Here is a 25,603-nt window from a genome sequence, read left to right on the forward strand (position 1 = left end):
AGCAGTTGTTTGAGATTAATCTATTCATTAGACAAGCAATATCCATCAGCATAAATAGATATTTTCCCCAGATTGACCACCTGGTTTGGAAACACCTACATTGCATAAATGCCACCACTGTGAAAGAAGGATGCAATGTGAGATAGAACCAGAAATTACAGAACAAAACAATACAGTCAACCTTGATATGTTTACACTGAAGGAAATTTTCCACCCTCTAGTCCTCTCCAAAAAAATATAATGTCAAAAAAACAGGGTGGTGTGTGTGTGTAACATCACCATATATTTTTTCACAATATTTGGACCTAAAGACAGGTAATGGAACCCAGCAAAACCAAAATAACAAATGGTTAGGAGCTGGAGGAATACCAAAATTTAGTTTCCGGCCAGAAATCATCAAAAAGTGTCTCTGTACTGCAAAACTAACCAGAAATATTGCAAGCCTGATAACAATTTTGACATCAACCTGACTTGATTAAGCTAAATCCACTATAGGCAGGTGCAAAATCTATCAGCAACAGAAGCAACAGACAATTACAAGACCTCAGCACTCCTCTCCCAATTTCCATGCACCTGTGCACTGTAGAAAAACCACATGGACCTTTTCTTTTCTTTTCATTTTTTTACAAAACCACATGGATCTCAGGATCCACCAAATACTGTCCATCTGATGTCAGATGTTGGAGCTTGACCTTTCTCAAGTGGACCCTACAATATGTTCGTGTAATCCACCAACATCAATGAAATCATGTGGCTGTGTTTAGTCCATAGGATAGAAGACCCCACTGGTTCACAGTGACATGAGCAAATGGGCAAGCTACCAGTAGGCAGATCTACAACAACTTATCTTCTACAGTTTTGGGTGTATCCGATGCAACTCCTGGGGCAGACATAGAATGCTCTGGATTTTCAACTAGGTCACGCCGCCATTGTAGATGAGAGCTGGTATATTGTCTCTGGAGGATACCCTTTCTGTTGGTGTTATTGAACAATGACTGTGGAGGACTTTCAGCTAACCGGGATGAAGTTACAGCAGGTACTTCTGCCTTTCTCATAACCTGATAAAAGAGTAACTGTCAGGAAAAGTAAATGCTGATAGAAGCACTCTAAAATTCACTTCTGATTTTTCATAAATTATTATCCACTACTGATGGTATGACTTTTGTGCACCATTGACTTCGGTGAAACTTCAATTCTTAAAGCTCAATCAAAGGGTTTAAATCCCTCTTTGAAAGACTTGCTCGAAAAGCCATCCACAAGATGACCCTCTAATATATTATCTTGATTGAAGACTAAGGTGAACATCAGGATTAATCATGGATTGACAGATTCATAGCAGACAGCCTACCTGACATCAATCAAATCAACAGAAACACCAAAACTGACCAGACTGCACTTAAATTAATCACCACCAACTAGTTCTGCCTAATTCAATTTCATAGATCAAGTCGACCCAAAGCCTGGGTAGCCCAGGAGCTGCATTGTCTTTAAGAAGACCATAGTATGATTCATTTAATTGGTCGTACTAACTTCTCAAAATTATAAGATGAAGACTAATGAGCACACCAGTGAAAAGTGATATGGCACGAGTTGAAGGCTCTAAATGGACATTTAAATGGGCATGAGGAAAGATCTGAGAATTTATGATTTAATAAAACATATAGCCATGGTTAAGATGCAATTGCAGGACAGAATCCAGGTAGTCAACCCCTAGCATTAAAATAACAGAACAAGATTCACGTACCAAACCTTACTTGGGATAAGATTATGTTGAGTTGATGTATCTGATGCAGAGCTCAAGCAATACATGCTTAGAAAGAAGAGCATTCAGAACCAGGCCTAGCCCTGCTGTTCTGATTTATGACCTGTTTCTGGTTCAAACAAGAACTGGTTCATTAGTTCTTTGGTTAGAGGGCTAAGGAGGCTGGAAACTTTCTTTATTTTTTTAGTTATTAGCTATTGCATGTAATCAGTTAGAATAGTTACTAATTCTGTAGTTTCTATTTTAAAAAATAAGATTGGTAGTAAGGAAACCTCCTCCACACAAGGAGAGTTTCTATTATTGTTATCTATTGAAATTATAAATAAAGTGGTAGGGGGACTCAGCCTCCTATGATTTTTTATGGCAACACAGATTGATCTACTATTCAGTGGCGAAACTGAATGTGCTCCTGTGGTGAAGCAGAAGCCCCATTGGTGGCGAAGCCGAGGACTGGTTGATGGTGAAGCCAATCGCAGGCCAGAGGTGGTCATATCCCTCTTTTTCTTTTCATTCTTGTTTTTCTGCGAACCGGCATATCAGTAAGTCATTCTTGTGGGTTGTTTTACTTTATTTCTGCAGTAATCCAATCTGTGGTCTGGCCTGTATTTCTACTCTGGAAATTGGAATCCTCTATCACTGACACTGCTGATACTAGTTTTAGAAACGGTTCTGTTTCTCCCCAAAGAACATCCTACGATACCCAGTTTCTCTGTTGTTCTGTTCTCAAATAACTCCTGATGTAACAGAATATCCAGCCATCTGATTTGGCTCAAACTTTGAGAGTATCTTCTCTGCAGAATCTCCATTCGACCAAGAGTTGAAGCCAATTGGCCTTGCTGATTTGAACTTACATGAACTCCTCTTACCTTCTATTTATGATTCTTCTAGTTTCTATTTACTGTCCTGTTCTGCCATCTCAGATCCAACCATTGGACCTTTTTTGAATTTGGGGATTAGTTTCTGCAGGTTGTTAGCAACCTAGGACCAGCTTTTGGTTTTGACCTGACCTCTGGATTTCCAGTTATTTAATTGCTTCTAATTCTGGTTTATCCTACTTCATTGCGATTCTGTTTTGCGGGTTTGGCTTTCTAAATCTGATTGTCAGATTGTAGAAACACATCCGTATCTCTTAATAGGGGGGGGGGGGAGTTCTGAATGTGGAAGCCTGATCTTGAGGAGCCTCTCCTGATCATGTGGAGGTCATCTATCATATGAAAAATTGTAACCATTTAATTGGTACAGAACCAAGTAGCTTGTCATCTGCCAAGTTCAAAGCTAAATTCAATTCGTATGTCCCATTAAATATTTTCCTAACCATCCAAATGATTAGGCATTAATCCCGTATGGAAGCCTATATCCAAGCTTGGGAAGCTTATAAGGTGCTTATGGCAGCCCAATGGGCTGAAATTGATCTTTGGGTAGTTATATTATAGGTGGGCCTTTTATTTTTTGGGGTTTCCATTGTAATGGGCCTGATTTATAAGCCCTTCACAAAGTGGGGATAACGTTAGCACATGGGATTGATTAATAGTTAAGTTAAGTGCATGAGTTAGATTAGAAAAACTAGTAACTAGATAGAGTTCCGTTTGAATTTATTTACTTTATTGAGTGTGTTAGAATCATTAGGAGTCCTTTTATGAGTCAAATTAGGAATTTTAAAAGGCCTTTATATATGTAAGACAACATCAATTAGACATGGTATGAGTAAAGAATATGAGTTTTATTTAAGAGTTTTGGTGTTGTTGAGCAGTGCATACGAGAATGGTATCCCAAACCTGATTTCTTCTATTCTTTCTCTTCTCTTCTTCTCTCTTCTTCCTCCCAAACAGTCAATCTCATCTCTTTTTCCTCCTCTTCAATCAATCTGATTTTTTCACTGAACAAGGTAGTTGCTTCTGTTATCTCAGTTATAATCACAGATTTGATCATTCAGCCTACTTACATTTGAGATCCATAATCTGAATTTTTCAGACTGCATTACCAAATCTTCAAGATAAAGTTAAAAAGAAACAATATTACATAAATATTTCTAATTATCCCTATGCCTAACTGCATCACCAAGAAGGTTGATCTATGACAAGCCAAAGCGGATCTGTCAGCTCAGTTTCCCTTTATTACCAGCCAAAATTATTACATTGCTCTGAATAACTTGATAGCAGAAAAATAACAAAATAATATCGAGGGCAAATATCCCAATCTTAAATTGGTACCAATATTCCTCATAAAAACTCTATATGTTTCACTTGACATCATCTATAAATCAGTAACTGAGCCAAGTTAAAATTGGAAATGAAGACCAATTTTAAAAGTCAGTTCTGAGTTCATCTGAGAATCATTTTCTTCTCCAAATAAAATTAAGGAAGCCTAATCCCAGCCACCTTTGAATTAGCCGAGTCCCGACATAATATTTTACATGGAATACTACACCAAACTATTCTTTGCAGAAAAAGAAACAACTGTTACCTTTAGAGTCCTGGACAGGAACGAGGTCCCACTAATTGCTACAGCCTTGTCAACAGACTCCTTGCTAGCAAAAGTAATATAAGCAGACCTGAAAGACAGAGTTTAAGTTTGCACATCAACTTTTAATAATTAATGGAAAAATACTAGCACAAAGAATTAGGTGAAGATAGAACATTCATACCCTTTTGGTTGAGCAGTCACAGGGTCAGCAAGAATTATAACTTTAACCACCGTCCCACACTTTGAAAAGTACAATGACAAGGCATCTCTTGTGGCAGCAAAATGGACCTAGGTTTCATAGAAAACAAGTATATGCTACAAATCATTCACAAATATAATTACAGATTGAAAAATTTAGATAAAATACAACAAGACAATCCAAATGAGAGGAGAAGGTGTCGTTTGATAACATTCTGTTCTACAGGAGTGACCCTGAGCTAGAAGTGATTTTTCATGATTCCATTACGAGGAGTGAATCTGTGGGGTATTATGGCATTTGGTAACATAAAAGTGTTTCTGCACTTCTCCCTTTTTCAATCCACTTGTGGTGGAGGGCCGGTTAGAGAAGAGAAGAAATTTGAGATAGAGTCTCAAAGTTGCAAAGGAGAGAGGGGATCACATATTCATCACTAGAATATATATAAGGAAAACAACAAGACTCCTAACTAGATTCTTAAGACTGAAAATAACTTGCAATCCAACTCTAAAACTAAAGAGCCTATTCCTTGTATCCAACTTTAAACAAATAAAAGACAAAAAGCATAACTAAACTACTTCCAATCCTTGTTGTACCAAAAACCCAGGTTGGACCGGTTCTGTCTGGTTTTGGGTTTCCAAACTCAATCATACTAGTCCAACCAGTCAAGTGGTACTGCATCAATTCTCCTATGAAAAGAACTCGACTCTGTCAAGTTTGGACAAGGACTGAGGAGCCCATCTGACTTAACATGTTGGAGGAGAAAAGATCCTGTTGTCTGCAGAAGCTTGATTGTCGGATGATCCTAAGCTGGGAGGAACTTCATTTCGAATCCACCATGTTTGAAGGAGTACATGTTCTCATAACCACAATGTTGAGTCTTCTTATCAAACAACAACTGACGCCCCAAGAGGATGTGACACACCCTTTTGTTAGTTTGTTGCTGGCGAAACCCTAGAACCAGGGGGGGGGGGGGGGAGGCTAAATCAAGGTCACCGGGGGTTGCCTGTGGGAATCACATGGATGGGATTGGGGTTTTAGTTGATGCAATAGGTTAGGGGGTGATGCAGTAGGATGGGGAAGGAAGGGTGGACGCGAGAGAGAGAGACAAAGGGAACGAGAAAGAGAGAAATCGAGTTCTCTCTCTCTCTCTCTCTCTCTCTTTTTGTTTTTTTTTGGCAGTAACCTAGAAGGGAGTTTGATACCGCTGGGGTGAATCGCTCAAGGGGGGGGGGGGGAAAAAGGAAACAGTAACGGGTATTTAAGAGAGGGAAGAGAGAGATTGATGGGGAACTTCAGCTCTGATACCAAATTGGTGGAGGGCCAATTAGAGAAGAGAAGCAATCTGAGATAGAGTCTTAGAGTTGCAGGGGAGAGAGGGGATCACATATTCATCACACACTCAAGTAGCGAAAACCCAACCAAATTTCTATTGAATTCTGTGTTCCAACGTTGGGTACAAGCAATTATTTAAAGGAAAACAACTAGACTCTAAGACTGAAGAATACTTTGCAATTCAACACTAAAACTAAATAGCTTATCCCTACGTATCCAACTCAAAACAAATAAAAGACATCATGACTAACTGAACTACTTCCTACCCTTGTTGGACCAAAAACCCAGGTTGGATCGGTTGTCTGGGTCAAGCTGATCCGACCAGTCAAGTGCTACAATATCAACTTGCCTGAACAAATCCATCATTCCTCTTGATCAAAAAACTTCACCGACAAAAAAATCCATCACCAAACACTCTAGTTGGGTTGGGTAACGCTCACACTGCTTGTTGAAAGAAGGGGAAGAGATTGAACTCGAAATACCACATGAGGAACTCCTAGACGAAATAAGAGAAACAAATGAAGCAGGAACAGTAGAATCCAGAAACAATCCTACTCAAACAAAGAAATGGATCTACTAAAGCAAGAGTTGCTACAGAAGAGACAGAAATTAGCAGAAGAAGAAGGATGCAAGGTCAACAAAAGTTTCCAGAATCGCAGGAAAATAGGAACCAGATTGAAAGAAAGCTCAATAGCACAGAAACAAAGGCTCAGATATGATTGAAATTCTGGTCAAATACTACTCAAATATAGGAGACGAACATACCAAATTTTCAGCAAAATCAGATGGCATGAATTCTGAAATCTGATAGAGTTCCACTCAAACAAGGAATCTCATAAAAGAATTGTAGAACCAGAATAAGAGAATTTAAATAACTCAACAACAAAATATCAGAACTAAACCCAAAGCTGATTGAAGGCTTAGAATATTTAGGGGAATATTATATCAGAATATCAAGCCCATCCAATGGTTGGATCATCAGTTAATGAAGAATCTTAGTAGAGATAGGATAAGTCCATAACTGATAATTGACAACAGAAACAGAAACCTTCAGAACAGCAACCAGTTAATACTCAGATTAGAGAATGAATAGCAGTACAAATTGTATATCAGCAACTTAGAAAGAAAAAGGATATGACCTGGAATCACCACCAACCCACCTGTTGAATCACCACAACAGGATTCTGATTCACCATAGAACTTGAGGAAACCAAGCTTTCTTTCATTGAAAAATCATGAAGGCTTATGGCCTTGCAACCTTTAAATAGAAACTATAAGTGTACTTAAAACAAGAAAGAAAGAATAGGAAACTCTATCCATAATGGGAATAGAGATCCATTATTATTAAAACTCTATCCAAAGTAGGAATATAGTTTTTTATTCAGAATAAAAAAAAGACTTTATCCTATCCTTAACAACCAAGGAACAACAATTAGTTAATGAAATAAAACACTCAAACTAAACTAATAAAGTAAATCTCGTATGCCTACCTCCTACCCATATTTTAGGCCCATAAAAGTGGTCTATTACAAAGAAAACCCATTGGAGTAAAGTCCAAAAGCATATAAAACCCAGCCCAAGGCTTATTTCCATTAAAATAAGCCAACTTCTGCTATTTATCTGCCTCCACCTGTCATGCACGAACTCTTATCTGTTTTCCTCAATTTTGGCCCTTATTCTTTAACTTAGAGTTAGGGTTCTTGGGCTGCCACCAGATCTACAGTGGGACTGCAAAGGTAGACCTAAGATTGTACATTAAACTGCTTTACACCCCCACCCACCCAAAAAACTCCAACAGTCAAGCTTTTAACATGTTTCACCTTAAATCCAATGACTCCATAAAAAAACTGATATTACCACCAAGATTATGGATATGGAATTTTCAAGCCTCACTAAGAAACAATATGGCATCCAGAAATTAGATATTGGTTTCACACTTTCTCTTTCTAAAGTGAACCACTGTTAAGATCAAGAGCTCAGCCCCTAGAGGAAAACCTACTTAGGATCATAGTACTAAAACTCGTGAAATCTTGGTCAAGATCTCAAGAACTTCGAGTATCTTGACCAGGGCGAAACGAAATGATACTTCGATATGAAAAAATACTAAATCTCGATCGAGACTTCGATCATCTCGTGATATTTTCGAGATATTGTTGCATCTCGCGAAATATCGAGATTCCCTTTTCAAATCACTTAATACAAAAGACAGAAACTCGTTAGTCTCGGTCAAAATTGGGCTGCTCTTTTGTGGTTTTTTCTTTTGTGTTCTTCATTCTTCACCTTCTCTTTGCTGATTTGTGTACCGGCCTTCGAATCTTCGCCGCATCTACGCCGGAAGCACTTGGAGAACACAGGATTGAATACGGAAGAGAGACCAGTACTTCCCTTGCTAATAACTCCAACAATGATTACCTTCAATATGTTGATGATGCAATTTACATGGCAACTGTGGATGGCTACACTCATTTCTTCTCCCAGACTATGACGTGGCATTCATTTGTCCTACAGTCGGAGAACAACGCACGTCGGCTCCATCGGACTATGAGCGAGGTCAATCCTGGACGACGGAGTAATTATTATTAGAATATTTGTAAACATTTGAATCACTTAATGACTACCTGATTTGTATTGGGAATTTGGGATATTGATATCATCTTGTTAAGTTGTTATTATTATTGACTTATTGTACTTAATATTATAACTTAAGTTATCACTTATGAGTCATTGAATTTATGTTTCCAAGTGAATTTACTTGTTTAAATTGCTTATTAGTTATTATGTGACTTATTTCCTCTAGTACTTAAAGTATTAAACAATGTGTATGTGTAATCAACTAAGTTATACATTAGGATTCAACAGTATACTGCCAATTAATGGTGCAAATCCAAAACACCATTTTGGGTGACTATTTTTGCAATTTGGAACTTTACATGTGTTTATACAGCCTAAAATAGGGTTTCCATGAAGTTTTAGGCCTCAACTTGGCCTAAAACCCACCGAAATGACCTACCAAAAGCTTGCTGAAAAAATACAATATTTCGACCGAAATATCTGAAATTTTGGATACTTCAGTCAGCCCAAAATACCGAAACGAAACGAGTTTTCAAACTATGCTTAGGAGTTAGGAGATCACAAAAATCAAAAAGCATCTCAATGAAGAATTTTGGCTCAACTATCTCAACCATGGACATGTCTATGAAGCACCCATTGTAAAGCTAATATCCTTCTTCCTTCTCTATGGATTCTTGCAGCTATATACTTGCCCAGTGAAGAAGAGATTCATCCATGGATAATAGATGTCTAAACATCACACACTTCACAACAAATAACAAGAAGAAGGTCATGCTGTGTATATGGTAATTTATTCCACATATATGTAACATCTTTAAGTAACATTTCACTTCCTTCTACTCCAACTATTCCATCTTTACATGCCAAAATCCTGGTTTTTGACATTCCTACACCATTTAATCATTGTTTCATTTTTATGGATATCATTTACAAAAACATCCATTATAAATTCTTAAAAGATTAATTCTGTTGGATCAGCAAAGAAACAAGTTGCATTCATGGGAATTAAAATACATCAAGAGATAATGCAAAAGGCATTCATAAACATTCTATCGTGCTTACATTTGTCACAAAAACAGTTCTCAACTCAACATCTTCATCAGGATGATCCAGCGCACCTGCAAAGAATAATAAATAATGTTTTCCACTCTAATGATCTTTTAGAAGCCTACAGTTTTGTAAATTTACAATCATTAACATAAGCAATCTAGTCATGGTTAGGCAACATCAACAGTCATAGTGGAAAGTTTCACTACGCAAAAAAGAAAAAAGCCTGGACATCTAAACTAGGACATAATTCAGAACTCCAAAGAGCAACACCAATTACTGCATTGGTTTTGGAGGAGGAAATGAAGTGATCTGCATAAGCACAAAAAATAGAAAAAACAGTGCCGTTTTTACAGTTTAAATCATTATATAATTCAGAAACCAAAAACAAGTCCATATAATTCCTTTATTGTTTAGCATGACTGAACTGTTCTTGACAAATTTAGAGAAGTCATAACTTTTCATTCGATATACTATCAAAAGAATCTCTCCGAAGTGTTGACTAACCCCGTACATAGCAAACTGGAGCTGATGTGCAGAAAATGCCACAAACATTAAATTTCAGATGGCTAACAGTAAATTTAAATATTAGCAGCAGTTGAGATCCTAGAATGCATCAGTTATTTTAATTAATATATATAAAATCGGCACAGGAACAGAGGTGCCTTACCAGAAGTTGGCAATATGTTAAACTTGCCATCATTTCTTATCTCTAACTGCTTTGACCGAAGCTTAGACATTTCCATTTCAATTTGACGTAGTTTTAGTTTCACATCTAACACTTGCTGCATGAGAAGAAGCTTGGATATTTCAACAAGTTGACCAAGTAAGTAAAGACCTCCCTTAAGGTAGAACACAAAAACAAAATGATCATTTTTATTTAAGAAAAGCTTCTCTTACAGCTTGCACAGGTTTCGGATTGGCATTGACATTGTTTTCACTATCGACAGTCTCTTGTTTAGCTGACAAAGGACAATTAACTAAAACCAGACTCTGATTAGCAGCATCCACAGCTTCCCCAGTCACTACTGGAGGCACTTTTTTCTTCCTCACACTGGGTGCAATATCAGATTTAAGACACTTGTCCTGGCCATCCGACCTTCTAGTTTCATACTCAACATGTTTCAAGCTCTGTGCATGGTTAGCAACTGATGTTCTTTGGAAATCTTTATTTGTTTCTTTCTCTTGTAGATGCCTGTCCTTGACATCCACCAAAGGTGCCGACTCACTACCAGGACCAGTACCAATCTCAGCAAAATGCCTCTTCTGCCTAACATTACTTGCATCACGAAGCGTGCAGATATTGACTCCATTCTCTTGTGTCCTGCGGTCATCAGAATTCATCATAGGGATATTACCACGGCTATTATCAATCTTAGGAACTTCTGCCTTCAATTTCCTACTGAGTATGGAACCAGGAACAGAGGGCATCAACTGGTCAAGACTTTCACCATCACGCTCCAATAATTTCCTCTGGTTAATGGGAACTGCACAAACATCAATTTGCACATCTCTCAAAGCGGTGTCATATTCACAAGGTTTTCCTAATCTGTCCCACACATTGCCTCGAGACCTGGCATTCTGGTCAGAAATAGAATGTGCAGCTCTTGAAGAGATCCTTTTTCTAACAGCATTATCCACAGAACAGCGGCTAGACTGAGGATTTTCTGCATGAAAAAAGAAACCACCAATAATTATTTGTGCTTGACTAGCATGAAAGTTGCATGAGGTTTTAAGAAGGCATGCAATCATGCACACCTATAGCATTGTATGCATGTGTCCATGATTTTTTTATATGCATACCATGCACTTATCATAATATTCAAAGTCAAACAACATACAAAAAATAGAACTAGCTATATATTTGCAAACAAGTTCCTTAAGTCTTCTCAAATATCCTACCTGTAACAGCCTGAAATTTCCTGGAAACCAGCTCTCTCTGTGATGAATGCAGAAGTTGACGAGACATTGCATTGCAATTACTGCTGACTATCTGTTCTACGATAGGCAATTTCTGGAGTTAGATGAGGATCTTGTGCTAAGAATAAAGACGACAAAGTAAGGCAGAAGGCTTAGAGCTCTGTCAACCTTCTTATCTTGATTGACATATTGCATGCTTTGCTCACCACCAGCTGAAATTCGAGAAGATCCTCTCAACCTTGAAGTGCCATACAAGGGTTCATCAACGGTATCCTCTATTTTTCCAGACTTTTTCAGAATTTTACTTCTATATGCCCGAGCCTGTGCCTCCTTTAAATTTAACTCATCTGTAACAATTGTTTTGCGCCTTCGTTGAAAGCCTTCAGAATCGTCTAGATGATTTGAGGAAACCAGATTATGGCCATGTACTAATATGCTGCGGCACTTCTCATTTATTGTCTGCAAAGACAATGATATCACCAAATTTAGTTAATGCTCAAACATCAGACACATAAAACTAGCAAATTGTAATTACCAGTGGGTTATGAGCATTGCCAGTGTCATGATTCTGAAGGTCCATCAACCTGCTGCTTCTCTGTTTCCTGTCTACATCTTCATCATCGACACTCATTACAGTGACATCTTGTACATAAGATGCCCTAATAGGTATATCTGACTCATGGGTATTTTTCAGGATAAGATCCCACAGCCTGTCCAAAACAGCATGACTTATAGCAATTGTGGTGAAATTCAATTTTTTAACTATAAAGACAAATATTTCAAGAATCAAATACCATGATACAAATTCTGAACTCTTTTCACCAAGAAATGCTTCCAAGTCATCCCTTGCTTGATTTTGATTCTTGCCATGACAAACAAGCACAATAATGTACTCCTATGAAAAGAAAGAGATGACAAACTATTACGGGGCAAGTCAAAACACAGAGTATCTTAGAAGAACAAAAAAGCAACCATCACCACAGTTGGCATGGATCCTTATAAATTAGTGAGGACTTCCCACTGCTAGACTCATTAGCCAGGAGGAGAGTGAAATTTTACAAAGCATGCAACAGTCATTATAAACTTCCAAACATTTCATTCTTAAATTGTTACACAGTGACTAGCTGACGAGCAAATTGAGGTAGTAGTAACTACATATTCAATAAAAAACTTCCCATTGTCACAAAAATAATTCAATAAGAGCAAAGAAACAATAACCAACCAGAGTCCGCCGAATAAAATAAAAGTTTGGGACAGAACACCAGAAATCCACCAAATGGAACCCAAACCAGACCCATAAGCAGCTCCCAAAACAACACGGACTAACAAAATTGGAAAAAGACCGCATTCCAGTCATTTGCTTTAACAAATTTTATAGAAAAAGAAGTGTTAGGGGAAACGAATACTCGGAACCACTTAATCACCTTCTAACCAATCAATACATAGAAAGGTTGGAACTATGGGCCAAAAGTTTCAAACTAGATAAATTTGAATTCGTGCCTGCTTTCTTGTATCATTTAGACGTCAATGTATGATATCCAACGGACTTGACCAAGTGTCACCTATCTACTTTCTTTTATAACTATGAAGTTCAATTCAAACATACAGCCGTAAATTAATTTTTCTCGGTTCCTTTCGTTGGATACCAGAGATAGAAATGAATATGAACACTTCATCCAAATAATCGCGACCAGCAAGTGAAAGGATAAAAGTAAATAGATCACAGTATGCCTGCATCGATTGAAAATTAATATACTATCTATACCTCAATCCTTAATAAATCACCCGCTGAGGAGCACTAATAAACTATAAACTAATATCTAAAAAGATAAAACCAGCAAATAAGATTTTGAACCTAACCAAAACTTTTAAAAATCCAAAACGTCAGGAGAAAACTCAATTTGGATAAGCAAACTCAGAAGTCTCGAAGAACAGTACCGCAAGTACGTCGTCCGAATAGTTCCCGAGAAATTCAACAAGCTTTTCTGCAACAGATGCTTTGAGCTTCATCGCCAACGGTGACTTCCTGTCCATATTGAAAGATCTAGGGTTTGCGTAGAAGATTTGCATTATGATGTGTGACTGAGAGAGAGCGAGAACGAGAGAGAGAGATTTCTGGCTTCTGCAGCAGCAGAGGTTTTGCTTATTTCCTAATATATCAGCAAACCCGGAGAGAGAGTGAAACTGTGAAAGCCAGAATAGACAAACATGATATACCCGCACACAGTACACACATGTATACAGTGAGAGCCAGAGGGCTATAACCATTAATAAGGATGTAAATGAATAGTCGAAATCCACTTCCGAATTCATGTTCAGATCCATTTAGCATTATCCGAATCCGTCCAAAAGCTAAATGGATACGGATACGAATAGATTATAACTATTCGAAAAGCTATTTTTATATGTAAACGGATAAAATATCCGATCCGTATCCATATCCGTGTCTGTATCCGTTTAATACTATCCGAATTCGTCCGAAAGCTAATCGAATGCGGATGCAGATATAATACTATCCAAGCCGAAGCCGATCCGTTTACATCTCTAATAACTATCTTACGCCAGGAAAATGCGGCGCCGAACCATAGTAGCTTTTAGCCTTTGGGCATCTTTGTGATTAGAGTGATTAGAATGATTAAATGGTGATTAAGGGTGATTTGGGGGTGATTAGCCAATGGCAATCACGGGGAGCCCACACCTGAAAGTGTCACCATTCTTAGTTTGTTACCAGCTGTCAGAGATGGTAGTGGGCCCACCTGACAAAAAGAGCAAGAGGAATGTCATTAATTAGGAATGATTTCAGAACGGTTGGATTATTTTTTTTTTTTTTTTTTTTGGCAATTGTCTAAAACTCTAACAACGAGTTTAAACAGATATCTAAAATTAGATGACAGCACATATTCTCTATTGGGAGGAATTGAGGAGGGTCGATCATTCAGAAACTCTAATCAAACGAGGGGAAGATCAGTTGTTATATATACTTTTAGCTTTGCTAGTGCAAGACCTTCACGCAATCTTAATCAGTTAATCGTTTCATAGAAAGTTCTTCCTACCACACTAGTTAGTTTTTTGTTTCCGTCAAGTCAACCACTACCAATTAGTAAAGTTTTCACAAAACTTCAATATTGTACCTCACACGCTCAAACAAGAGAGATGGAGAAGGGAAGTCAATGAGAATAAGGGTGTAACTCGGTTTGGAACCGGGTATTCGGTTTGGTTCCGATTCGGTTCCAAGTAGTGGCAGTGGGATCCAGATCCAAACCAAGGTCCGGATCAGTTCTAGAATTGAATACTCTAACCAAACATGGTTGGTTCAATTTGGATCTGGTTACAATTCGGTTCATGTATTCGATTCTTATCTGGTTACTTTATCCGATTTTTATCTGGATACATTAGAGTCTCATGAATCATTATTTTCTACAAAGTAGTGATACTACAACAACAACAACAACAACAACAACAATTGTACATCATGCAAGGGCTAAGAACAAATGCACAATGGCTACTATGGCTCCTGTAGACTAGAGATCACCCTACACATAAGTGGAGAAATCCATATTCATGATAGAATATCATTTTCGAAGCACAATCTTGGTCGAACAACCCTGGTTTTGTCAAACCATCAGCCACTACGCTAAAACTATAGTTTCAAAGTAGCAAACAAGAAGTCTACAGAATCGTATTCATAGGGTTAACTTAAGGCTTAAGCGTTAAAGCAGTAAAAGCTATTAGAGTTTTAACAAGGCGGGTCATTCGGTTCGGGTTCGGTTAGATCCGTCAGTTTAGTGGCGAGATCCAAATCCGGACCGAACCGAATTATAAACACATCTTTCAGATCGAGGACTTGACCATATTTTATTCGGTCTGAATCAATTCAGGTTATTCGGTTCCACATTGACACCCTCAACTGGGAGAGGAAGAATTGGTTGAGATTAGTTGGGAGAGTTATGATTTCCTTCTTATCTCTCAATATATCTCCTTAAAACTCTTTTAGAGGATATTGGTGATTTGGCTTTCTATGTTGGAGTCAATCACCAATCAACCCCTAAATTATACCTTATAGATCAAATCCTAAAATGGTATGACTTCGGTGTAATTTGAATTCACAATTCAAAAATGTAGAGAAATTCTCTTGCACATCATCTCTCTAATATTGATGTGAGATTTCATCTCTCATCAAAAATCCTTTATTCAATGGATATTATCTAAAATACTATGGGCAATAATAAATATACTATATTGATGGGTTGTACTAATCGGGTAGGAGTAGGATCTCCCATTGAGATTCTATCAAACATGCCACGTGACAGATCATTGCCACATTCTCAATGTGGTATTTACCTACACAGCCAAATAGGTGTATCCAAATTCTCCCAAATTAAGTAAGTAATTACACATCAGTCCCTCTACAATATAATATCACAATAGGACATGTATAAATTTCTATTAGAACCATAGTCTATCGAAAATGCCATTTCAAAGATTTTTTAATGTCGATTAGACCTTTAAAACATTTTCAGAAATATTTGTGAAAATAAATAGAAATAAATAATATTAATTTTCAAATCTTTCCAAATAATTTTACCAAAACGCCATTGGTACCAAATTTGTGTCCAATCAATTATAGACATTCTCTCTTTTTTATATGCTCTCAATTAAAGCAATGACTTCCATGTTGAACATTTTTTTTGAATACGGCCGAACACTGCAAATCCAATACACTGATATATAGTCAATGAAACATCAACTGTAACGTCCCGAACCCAGAAAAGGTTCAAGGCACTGCTCTCGCGAGCACCAACCCAGAAGGTCACAAAAAAATATGTAAAGGTAGTAGCAAAAGTCCCAGTATCGCATACAACACAGCGGAAGCATAAAGGTTAAGTAAGAGTTAATTGATGCACTAGTGACAAATAGCTACATTTATGTATATACAAAATTCTGAATCTAACATATCAAAGTGTTATTTATAATTCGAAAAGTCAACTGTTTATAACATCATGAAATGTCTTTTGGGCCCTAACCTTAAGTTCTCAACTCACATACACTAGAGTCGCACAAGCCTCTTCATTTGAAAAATATCAACATAAATGGGATGAGCTTACGCCCAGTAAGGTACACATGATTCTATACATGCAAGCATTCAAATATACGATAATGGTTACAAAGACATAAATGACATACCTTAGAAATTCATTCCTTAATTAATTAGATCAGGTCTGCCCATTTAGTGAACTATTGTATTGCACAATCTGTTGAGGGTAGTAGTTGACCTCGTATCATTATTCTACTCGTATTCACAGGCACTGCAGCCCTGGGGAGGATGATAGGGTGAGCATTATAGACGAGCTCTACTCCTGTGTATCCAGGCACTGGAGCCCTAGGGGAGGAACCCTCACCTAATAAACATCATACTATTTAGACGGGTTCTACTTCCATGTATCCAGGTACCGAAATCCTGTAGAAGGAACCCTCATCTAATAAGCATCATATTAATATAGACAGGCCCCCATGTATCCAAGCACCGGAGCCTTGGAGGAGGAATCCTCATCTATAAACATATACTAGACATGTCTACTCCCATGTGTCCAAGCACCATAGCCTTGGGGAAGGACAAGCTCTAGTTCATTGTAGGCCACATCTACACCTTGTTTCAAGAGACTAGAGCCCTATGGCGAACGTGGTCCTACTCATCATAAGGCCCTTATCTAGTACATAACCCCTACTGGAAAGGGGACGGTAGTCACAAGGATGTTTTACAAAGTTACCATTAACCATACATATATGTTTCTCTTTCATTCATTTACTTCATCTCTTCATTACCTTTTTCATTTCATAATCATTCATTGCTTTCTCTTGGCATAACATGTGAAATCGTTCTCATACATATTTCATTGCATGGCATATCAGATTCATATCACATTCATAAACCATATGCTTAGCATTTCATATAAACATCTCATGTCATACTTCTTACAACATCCAAGTAGTATCAAGTAAACACTTTAAGAATTTTCATGGCATTCATTCATATAACAATATATAAATCAAGCATCATTTAATAAACACATAACATTATACAATTCATACCCATGCTTCCCTCACACAACATGCATACATTGTATTATAGTACATAATCATGGATCCCTCACCTTTGACTCAACTTCTTTGTTTCTTCTTAATATCCTTTCAATTCACTACTCTAGTAGCACTAAAACTCATTAAAATATATAACAACATCAATAAATAATATCAGAGAACAATAGAACATTCCCACCATAATACAAATATAATAAAACATTCATAGAATTATAAAAATATTCAATTCCATCTAAATATCAATAAAAATAATTATGACATGCATGTGGGGTGTTACATCAACCATTGGTTCGTCAAAACTCACAATGCATAATCATAATGATAAGTATACCTCAGGTCAAAGGACCAACTATGCACTACAAAAAAGAATTCTATTCCCAATCATGTAATAATAACACACACGTGAAAATTTTGTATGATCTTAGTTCAAAGTTCACACTGTATATACACTTGTACTAATGCCCTAGAATCTCCATCCTTATGTACATACAATGTGATGATCATATAAATGGGATATTCAGTCTCGTCCTTAGTCGTGAACAATTTTAGGTCAAAACTTAAGGACTACCAAGGCCCGTCAATAAATCATATAAATTTATTTATTTAATTAATAAAAATATGAATTTAATAGACATATTTTCAACAATCTTTCATTTGTACATCAAAGACATCAATTTGTTTCACATATTCTGAATATGTTTGCATCCTTCACCAATCCCTTTGTTAAGTGATTTAAGAGATCATTCATTGAGTTGATCAACTGACTGGATCAATCTTTTGACACGATGCAATTTGTATTCCTCATGCAAGTGTAAAACTTCTCATTATCACATATTTGGACAATAAAAAATATATTCTATCAGTTCATGAATAGTTTCTTGTTTGGTCAAGAACATCTCTCAACCAAACATCCTAGCTAAGAACCAATATCCAGATGTTCCACTACTATAATAAAATCTTTAAAAAAATTTACTGTTTGGTACCATTCCAAAAGACATCACCATCATTGAAATGTAAAACCTTGATTAATATTGATTCTATGACATTCTTGCCAATTTACAAGTAATCTAGTATAACTTAAAATCGACAATTACCAACATCACGAACTAAGATTTGCTTCTCAGTAATTCTCAACTATTTGAGATGAAATTGACAACAATCCAACTTTTTTATCTTGAAATATTTATTTTAAACAAGTCCATGTAGAACAAGACAACACTTTTCACTCCCACTTAACACATTGTCCATCTAAAATCTTATCAAAACAAACAATTTGATATATAATCAAAGGAAAATGTTTTGGATAATAGAAATTGTCATGAGATCGAAATTAGATCTCATAATCCACACACTTTGCTTTTATATTCTTAGAAAGATAAAAACTTTATGGATACTGCATGTCAATACCTTCTTAAGATATTAACCGAGGAAAGTAGTTTTATCGTCATACTGCCAAATCTATGACTATCATAGTGTGCAACAAGGAACAATAAAACCTTAAAGGATTTCCTCATCACTACTGGGTAAAAGATTTTATTACCCCCTAGGATATGGCCTTTGTCAACAGTCTTGCTTTGATCGCTATCTTCCATCTTTGTCTTCTAATGGACTTGCACCTCATAGTAGATCAATAAAAATTCAGATTTGGTCCAAATGTAAAGAGTCAATTCTAAAGCGTTGATCTTTTATCATTTTCCATATTTAGATCTATACTGCTTCAATAAAAGTCTGTTTGATCCGAATAACCAGACACATTTTTAGAACTATTCGACCAAGTCATCCTCCTTTACAAGAAGGGTATGGCACGTAGGAGGTTTAATCATCCCCCCACTACATTGAGACTTTCAAGGATGTTTCACAAAACTGGTAGTCACAAATATCGATTCAGTTGAAACACATAGAACTCTTCTATGTCCTTAGAATCTTTTTCTTTTTCTTATTAATTTTTTACCCCCGAATATTATTTGGGACCCGGGGAGGCCCTTAAAATTTTATTAATAAAAGTGGAATTAAAAATCAAATTCAAGGGGGGGGGGGACATTGCCGCCTTACCCCAAACTACGGGAGCTCGAACTCTTAATCACTCAAACAATGAAAACCCTTACCCTTTACATCAGAAGGAAACAAAAAGAAAAAAAATCAAGCACTATCTTTTTCAAAAGATCGGCAAACCAGCCCTATTCTTAGAATCTTATGACGAAGTGATACAATCCTCTTAAGAAAAAACCATAGCCAAATATTCTACAGGATTATAAAAGCCTATATTGTTTATCGGGTATCCCAAAGAAATAGCATCTTCCTCATATAGACTCCATCTCAACTCTCAGCTGTCTTTCACATGTATGTTATGCAGTCTTTATATCTTAAGAAATCACGGAATAGGCTTTTTCCCACTCCATTATTCAAAAGGCTCATTAGATACATATTTTAACTGATCCTAATTCAAAATATTCACAACTATTTCAAAAACATAATTCCAATATAACAACACTTACTAATTCAAAATATTCACCACTATTTCAAAATTATAATTCCAATATAATAACATTTGAAATTTTCCTTATAAGGTCCTATTAAATCTTACAACAACATCATACAATTTGATGTCTTCAGACCTCTCAATAGAGAAGAGATTTTATACCTTTTTAGGTAATCCAAAAGAATATCCGATAAATACTTCCACTTGATCTAATTAAGATTCTGGATGAACACCTAATTGGTTCTTAACCTCGGAATAGGAATCCTTGAACCTTTCAAGTTTTACTTTTTTTTTATATATTAAGGAAAATGACATATGCACTAGCTGGATGTTATGAAATCTTACATATTGGCATTGTCTTGACCGTTCGATGAAACAAAAAGCATTTCAACTATTTTTTTCCTCTATTGTTGCATCACTTGCCCACCACTGGTTTTCCTCTTTATCTTTTCTCTCTCTTCCCTCACCAATTCCAGCTACCCCTCTTCTTCTTCCTCTTCCTCTCCAGCCCACCTTGGCCCACTCCCTGACATCTGCCTCCCTTACGTCAACCCCACCCTTACAACTCCCCACTTCCCAAACCCTATGCTTACCCCTCTTTCGTTTGCCTCCCATAACCCATTTCATCAAATCACCATCCATGTCCCTGTTTTATCAATGAATATCTGTTCTTTCCTCACTTCCTCCTCCTCTCTTTTAATCCCCGCTTCCTCACCTTTAGTTTCTTCCCAACATCTCCATCAAGTTGACAATTACAATGTGATTGTTCATCGTTGTTTATCTTCAACCAAAATACTAAATAGAAATTACAGAAAGAAGGGTTCATACTTCATATAAAACGGGTTGCAGATGCCAAGGAAATGTATTATTATGATGCCAATCAGACTCACATTGATCTTAACTACAACACTATGAACATTGTGGTCACACATGTCACTATGTTCCTCCCTATTTTCAAGCTCTATGCCTTGAAAATGCCTAAAGAACTATTAAGATTTCTTTCAATAGACAGTAGCCGCACTAGAATCAGATTTTAGAAACAGTTTTGGTGTCTTTTAATTTAAGATGCAATTATCTAGGTCCTTGTTTTACCTGCTAACTCTCGTTTTGATGCATGACACCTCTATGATGGAGGTTTGAAAAATAAATTTAAAATTATTTTGGCACGTAGAAAGAATTTGAAGGGAATGATGCAGTTTTGTTGTCAACACAATCATTTCAGAGGGTTGATAGGGGATGAGCTTGACTTAGAGATCCGCAGGTGGGTTTGCGATCTGTCAACATTAAATAGGGTCGAATAGCAGAGAAGAAGAAAGGGGGATAAAGAGGATCAAATTGTCACATGAACTCAAATTGTTCAAAAAAAAATCCCAAAGTAGCACATGAACTCAAATTGTTCTATTTGATCTGTTATAGGGAACTAGGGCACTAAAATTGAAATTTGACTTAATCATCCATCTAATTTGAATTAACAAAGAAATAGTGCTTTTAAACTTCCAAGGGTCTCAAAAGTATTTTTTTTTCCATGAAAAGATGCCAAGATTAGATGATAAACTCAATATATTATATTTTAACTATTAATTGTCCTAGAGGAAGAGGATCACTCCAGCACATCGTGCCATCTCATGCCTTCTATTTTTTGTAAATTACATCCTTATTTCTTTCTTATTTTATGTAATCAGATCCCACAATCAAAGGAACAATTTTTGTATATATTTCCTTCTGTTTTATCCTATTCCAAATTTTCTCCTCCACATTTTGTTTTTATGACTGTCATTCACTCAAAACAAGAACCCACTACCTTCACTGAAGCCTGAAACATGCTCATAGGAGAAAGGCTATGACGGATGAGATTCACGCCTTTGAACAAAATCAAACTTCATCGTTACAGTCCTTACCTCCAGGCAAGTTCTCCATTGGCTGCAAATGGGTCTACAAAATCAAACGCAACGCAGATGGCAGCATAGAAAGGTATAAGGTTCGCCTTGTCGCCAAAGGCTATACTCAACAAGAGGGCTTTGATTACACTGACACTTTTGCTTCAGTCACAAAGCTTGTCATGGTTCGTAGTCTTCTCGCCATCGTTGTTGTGCGTAGTTGGCATTTACACCAACTCGATGTCAATAATGTAGGATCTCAGCGCCTGCCAATCTGTCAAAACCCTGAAGTTGTGAAGAATGTGCTACTTAATACCTAGTTGTAACGAGACAAGCACCACGACTGGGCCGGGGTCTGGGCGGGCGTTGGATTCCTCAACAATCCCCCCCAATGCATGCTCAGGGACCACTCGCAAGTATAGTATGCTCCGCAGTATGTCGCACGCAGGGAGACTCAAACTCGTGACCTCGCTCTGATACCAATTGTAGGATCTTAACGTCTGTCAGTCTGTCAAAACCCTAGAGTTGTGAAGAAGATGCTACTCTATACCTAGTTGTAGCAAGATAAGCATCACGAGCCGAGTCGGGGTCTGGGCGGACGTGGGATTCCCCAACAAATAATGGCTTCTTGCATGGCGATCTTCATGAAGATGTCTATATGCAAGTTCCATCGGGGTTTTCCAAATAGGGGAGACTCAATATTGTAAACTTCATAAATCACTTTATGGTCTCAAACAGGCATTTCGAAATTGGTTTGTTACCTTGACTCGTTCTCTTATTGTCGGTTATCGTCAATCCAAAGCTGATTATCCATTATTTGTAAAAAAGCACTGGCACCACCTACACTATCGTGCTTATTATTGTTGATGATATCATCATTGCGAGTGACGATAAAGTGACTATTCAGGACCTCATATCCTTTCTCAATCATCGTTTTAAGCTCAAGGATCTCGACAAGCTTAAATTTTTTTCTCGGCCTTGAAGTTACATGCAGTCCTAAGGGAATTTTTCTTAATCAATGAAAGTATACCTTGGACATTTTATCAGAATTTGGGATGTTAGTGGCTAAGCCCATGTCCTTTCCTATGGAGTAGAACTTACGGCTTGATCCTGACACCGGACCATCATTATCCGATCCATCTCAATATCGACGTCTAATTGGTCGTTTGCTCTACCTCACCATCATGCGGCCTGATATTGCCTACTGTGTCAATAATTTGAGTCAATTTTTGCATCAATCGAAATAGTCACACAAGGATGCCGCCATCTATATTCTTCGGTATCTGAAGTCATCTCCGAGCACTGGCATCTTCTTTCCTATCTCTTACAATTTATGGTTTATAACCTTCTATGACTCTGATTAGGCTGCTTGTCCTACTACCAGGCGATCCATCACTGGCTACATTATTTTCCTTGGCAACAACCTTATCTTCTAGAAGTCAAAAAAGCAAAGCACAGTTTCCCATTCATCCGCTGAGGCAGTATATCGCATTATGGCCACTACTATATGTGAGTTAATCTGGTTGCACACTCTTCTTCAGGATTTTGGGGTCCTAGAGTCCATTCCCATGTGGTTATATTGTGATAACCAGGTTGTGCTTCATATAGCTGCCAATCCAATTTATCATGAGCGAACTCGATATTGACCGTCATGTGGTCCAGGAACGCATCCAAGACGGCTCCATCAACACTTCCCACGTTACTTCTTCCATGCAACTTGTTGACATATTTACCAACCCACTTGGTCGTGACAACTTTCATAGCCTTCTTTCCAAGGTGGGCGTTCTTGATCTTCACGCTCCATCTTGAGGGGGAGTATTAACGGTCCTAGTGGAAGAGGATCAATCTAACACATCGTGCCATCTCATGCCTACCATTTTTTGTAAATTACATCCTTATCTCTTCCTTATTTTATGTAATCAAATCCCACAATCAAATGGACAATTTTTGTATATATTTCCTTCAATATTGGTAATGAAACCATCCACATATTTTCACCAGAAATCCCAAAATTAGAACAACTATTACAAGGAAATCAGGCTTAATTTATCCCCAAAACATAACTGAAACATGAACTAGTGCTTTTCAACTCCCACAGGTCCAAAACATGGATTAAGCATACATGCCCTCAGATGCCCTAACAAATGCAACTCAATATGTTATGCTTCAGCTATTCTTGGGAACTTCTATATTAAAATCCAAATTTGGCATTATCTACAGTCAAATTTGAACTAAAACTTTCAAAATAAGAAAGTTGCACGTGAATCGTGCTTCTATCTTGTGTTGGTATCTTTGGAGAGCGAGGAACGATTTTGAATTCAACACTAAAAATTGGACCCCACAGGAGGTGATCACAGTGGTTGAGCGAGCCTTTCTTGAGTTCCATGCTGCATCTACTGGTGGCTATACATCAGCATCTGCACCTTCTAGTGCTCGAGTATCTTCTGTGGCTAGTGCACCTATTATTCCCAATTGGACAGCTCCTTCGGTTGGTTACTATAAAGTTGCTTGTGATGCGGCGCTGGAAAATAAAACTTTAAAAGGTGGTGTAGGTTTCATTTTTAGAGATCATAGGGGCTATCGGGTGAAGGTGATCTCATCTCCTCTTCACTTTGGATCGACGATTCAAGGTGAAGCTATTGCAATTCGAGGTGCTCTTGTAGAAGTTGTGGCTGCTGGTTTCACTCACCTTCAAGTGGAATCAGATTGCAAGGAGGTGATCAATTATATCCATGACCAGAACCGAATTCCACCCTATGAAATTTCTATTGTAATTTCAGATATTAGGAGACTATCCTCTTCTTTTGGTTCTATTTCTTTTTAATGTATTCCACGGGCTATGAATGGTGTTTCAAATGCCCTGGCTAGAAAGGCCACGTCTATTATGTGTGTGACAACTTGGCCAAATTCCACTCCATGGCTTCATGATCTTTGTGAATCTGAAGCCTTAGGATGTACACATTCTATCCTTCAATGAATTTTTTTTTTACCAAAAAAAATAAAAAATTGAACTAAATCTTTATTAATTTTGTACTTCAACTCCCAAGGCTCTCAAAGGTGCATAATGTGAGCACACACTCAATATGATATGTTAGAGTTATTCATGGTAAATTAGACTTAAAAACTTAAAAGGGAATGTCTAAATGATCTTTCTATAGGTGTATTTATTAATAGTGAATTTGATTGTCGTATGTCTTTTTCCCAAAAGTTTGGTAAAAAAGGGGTTGTCAACCTAATTTGAAAACATAGGGACAATTTCCTAGACTACTAGATTAGAAAATTAATTACAAATCAAGTAAGTGTAAACAAAATCAAATCTATTTATTTTATAATTATTTTCTTATCGACCTAAAAAAATGTCGTAAAGTAACTTATCAATCAAATCTACTTATTTTGTAATTATATTCTTATCTAGTAGACCTAAGAAAAGTCCCAAAGTAACTTTTTTTTTTTTGGATTAAGAGCTTGTATAATAGGGGGGGGGGGAATTAGGGATGGGGATAGGCCCCAAGGTGGTTTGAACTCATGACCTCTTATTTGAGAAGTTGGTCTTTTACCAACTGAGCTGACCCCTTAGGGCAAGTCCAAAGTAACTTATCTGTTACAATAGGATAGTGATCCCATGTGATAGGAATTTTAGTGTATTTACAAGATTTGAGTTCTTATCATAAAGAGGACTCCAAGACTAATATGGAAGGTGCTCGAATACCGTGTGCAAGAGTGATTGTAGGAGTTTCACTCAAACACACACACATGGAAAGTAGGATAGACTTGGAGTACACGCCAGCTTGTGAAGGAAATCTCGGTTGAGCAATTCTTATTTGGTTTAGGAGCATGTGATATAAACCAAGAAA

General features: G+C 37.2%; 2 protein-coding genes across 4 annotated transcripts; one reads left to right on the top strand and one right to left on the bottom strand.

Annotated features, from left to right (window-relative positions):
• Nucleotides 1–629: 629 nt before the first annotated feature.
• LOC122661976 (zinc finger CCCH domain-containing protein 14-like) lies at nt 630–13,468 on the bottom strand. Of its 3 annotated transcripts, XM_043857505.1 has the most exons (12): nt 13,233–13,463; nt 12,089–12,189; nt 11,830–12,004; nt 11,463–11,753; nt 11,277–11,367; nt 10,275–11,041; nt 10,045–10,159; nt 9,390–9,445; nt 4,407–4,513; nt 4,226–4,313; nt 848–1,058; nt 630–708 (listed from the first exon to the last, which is right to left on the bottom strand). In XM_043857505.1, the coding sequence occupies exons 1-12, from the start codon at nt 13,362–13,364 to the stop codon at nt 698–700; spliced, it is 2,145 nt and encodes a 714-aa protein (XP_043713440.1). In that variant the 5' UTR covers nt 13,365–13,463; the 3' UTR covers nt 630–697. The 3 variants fall into 3 exon arrangements, with proteins under 3 accessions (XP_043713440.1, XP_043713439.1, XP_043713442.1); XM_043857504.1 differs by having other exon boundaries at nt 630–1,058; nt 13,233–13,468; XM_043857507.1 differs by lacking the exons at nt 630–708; nt 848–1,058; nt 9,390–9,445 and having other exon boundaries at nt 4,221–4,313; nt 13,233–13,464.
• An 8,244-nt stretch (nt 13,469–21,712) lies between these two features.
• LOC122662884 lies at nt 21,713–24,573 on the top strand. Its single transcript, XM_043858590.1, has 2 exons — nt 21,713–22,051; nt 24,094–24,573. The coding sequence occupies exons 1-2, from the start codon at nt 21,713–21,715 to the stop codon at nt 24,571–24,573; spliced, it is 819 nt and encodes a 272-aa protein (XP_043714525.1).
• Nucleotides 24,574–25,603: the final 1,030 nt, after the last annotated feature.

Source organism: Telopea speciosissima, chromosome 5 (assembly GCF_018873765.1).
Source record: "Telopea speciosissima isolate NSW1024214 ecotype Mountain lineage chromosome 5, Tspe_v1, whole genome shotgun sequence".
NCBI lineage: Eukaryota > Viridiplantae > Streptophyta > Magnoliopsida > Proteales > Proteaceae > Telopea > Telopea speciosissima.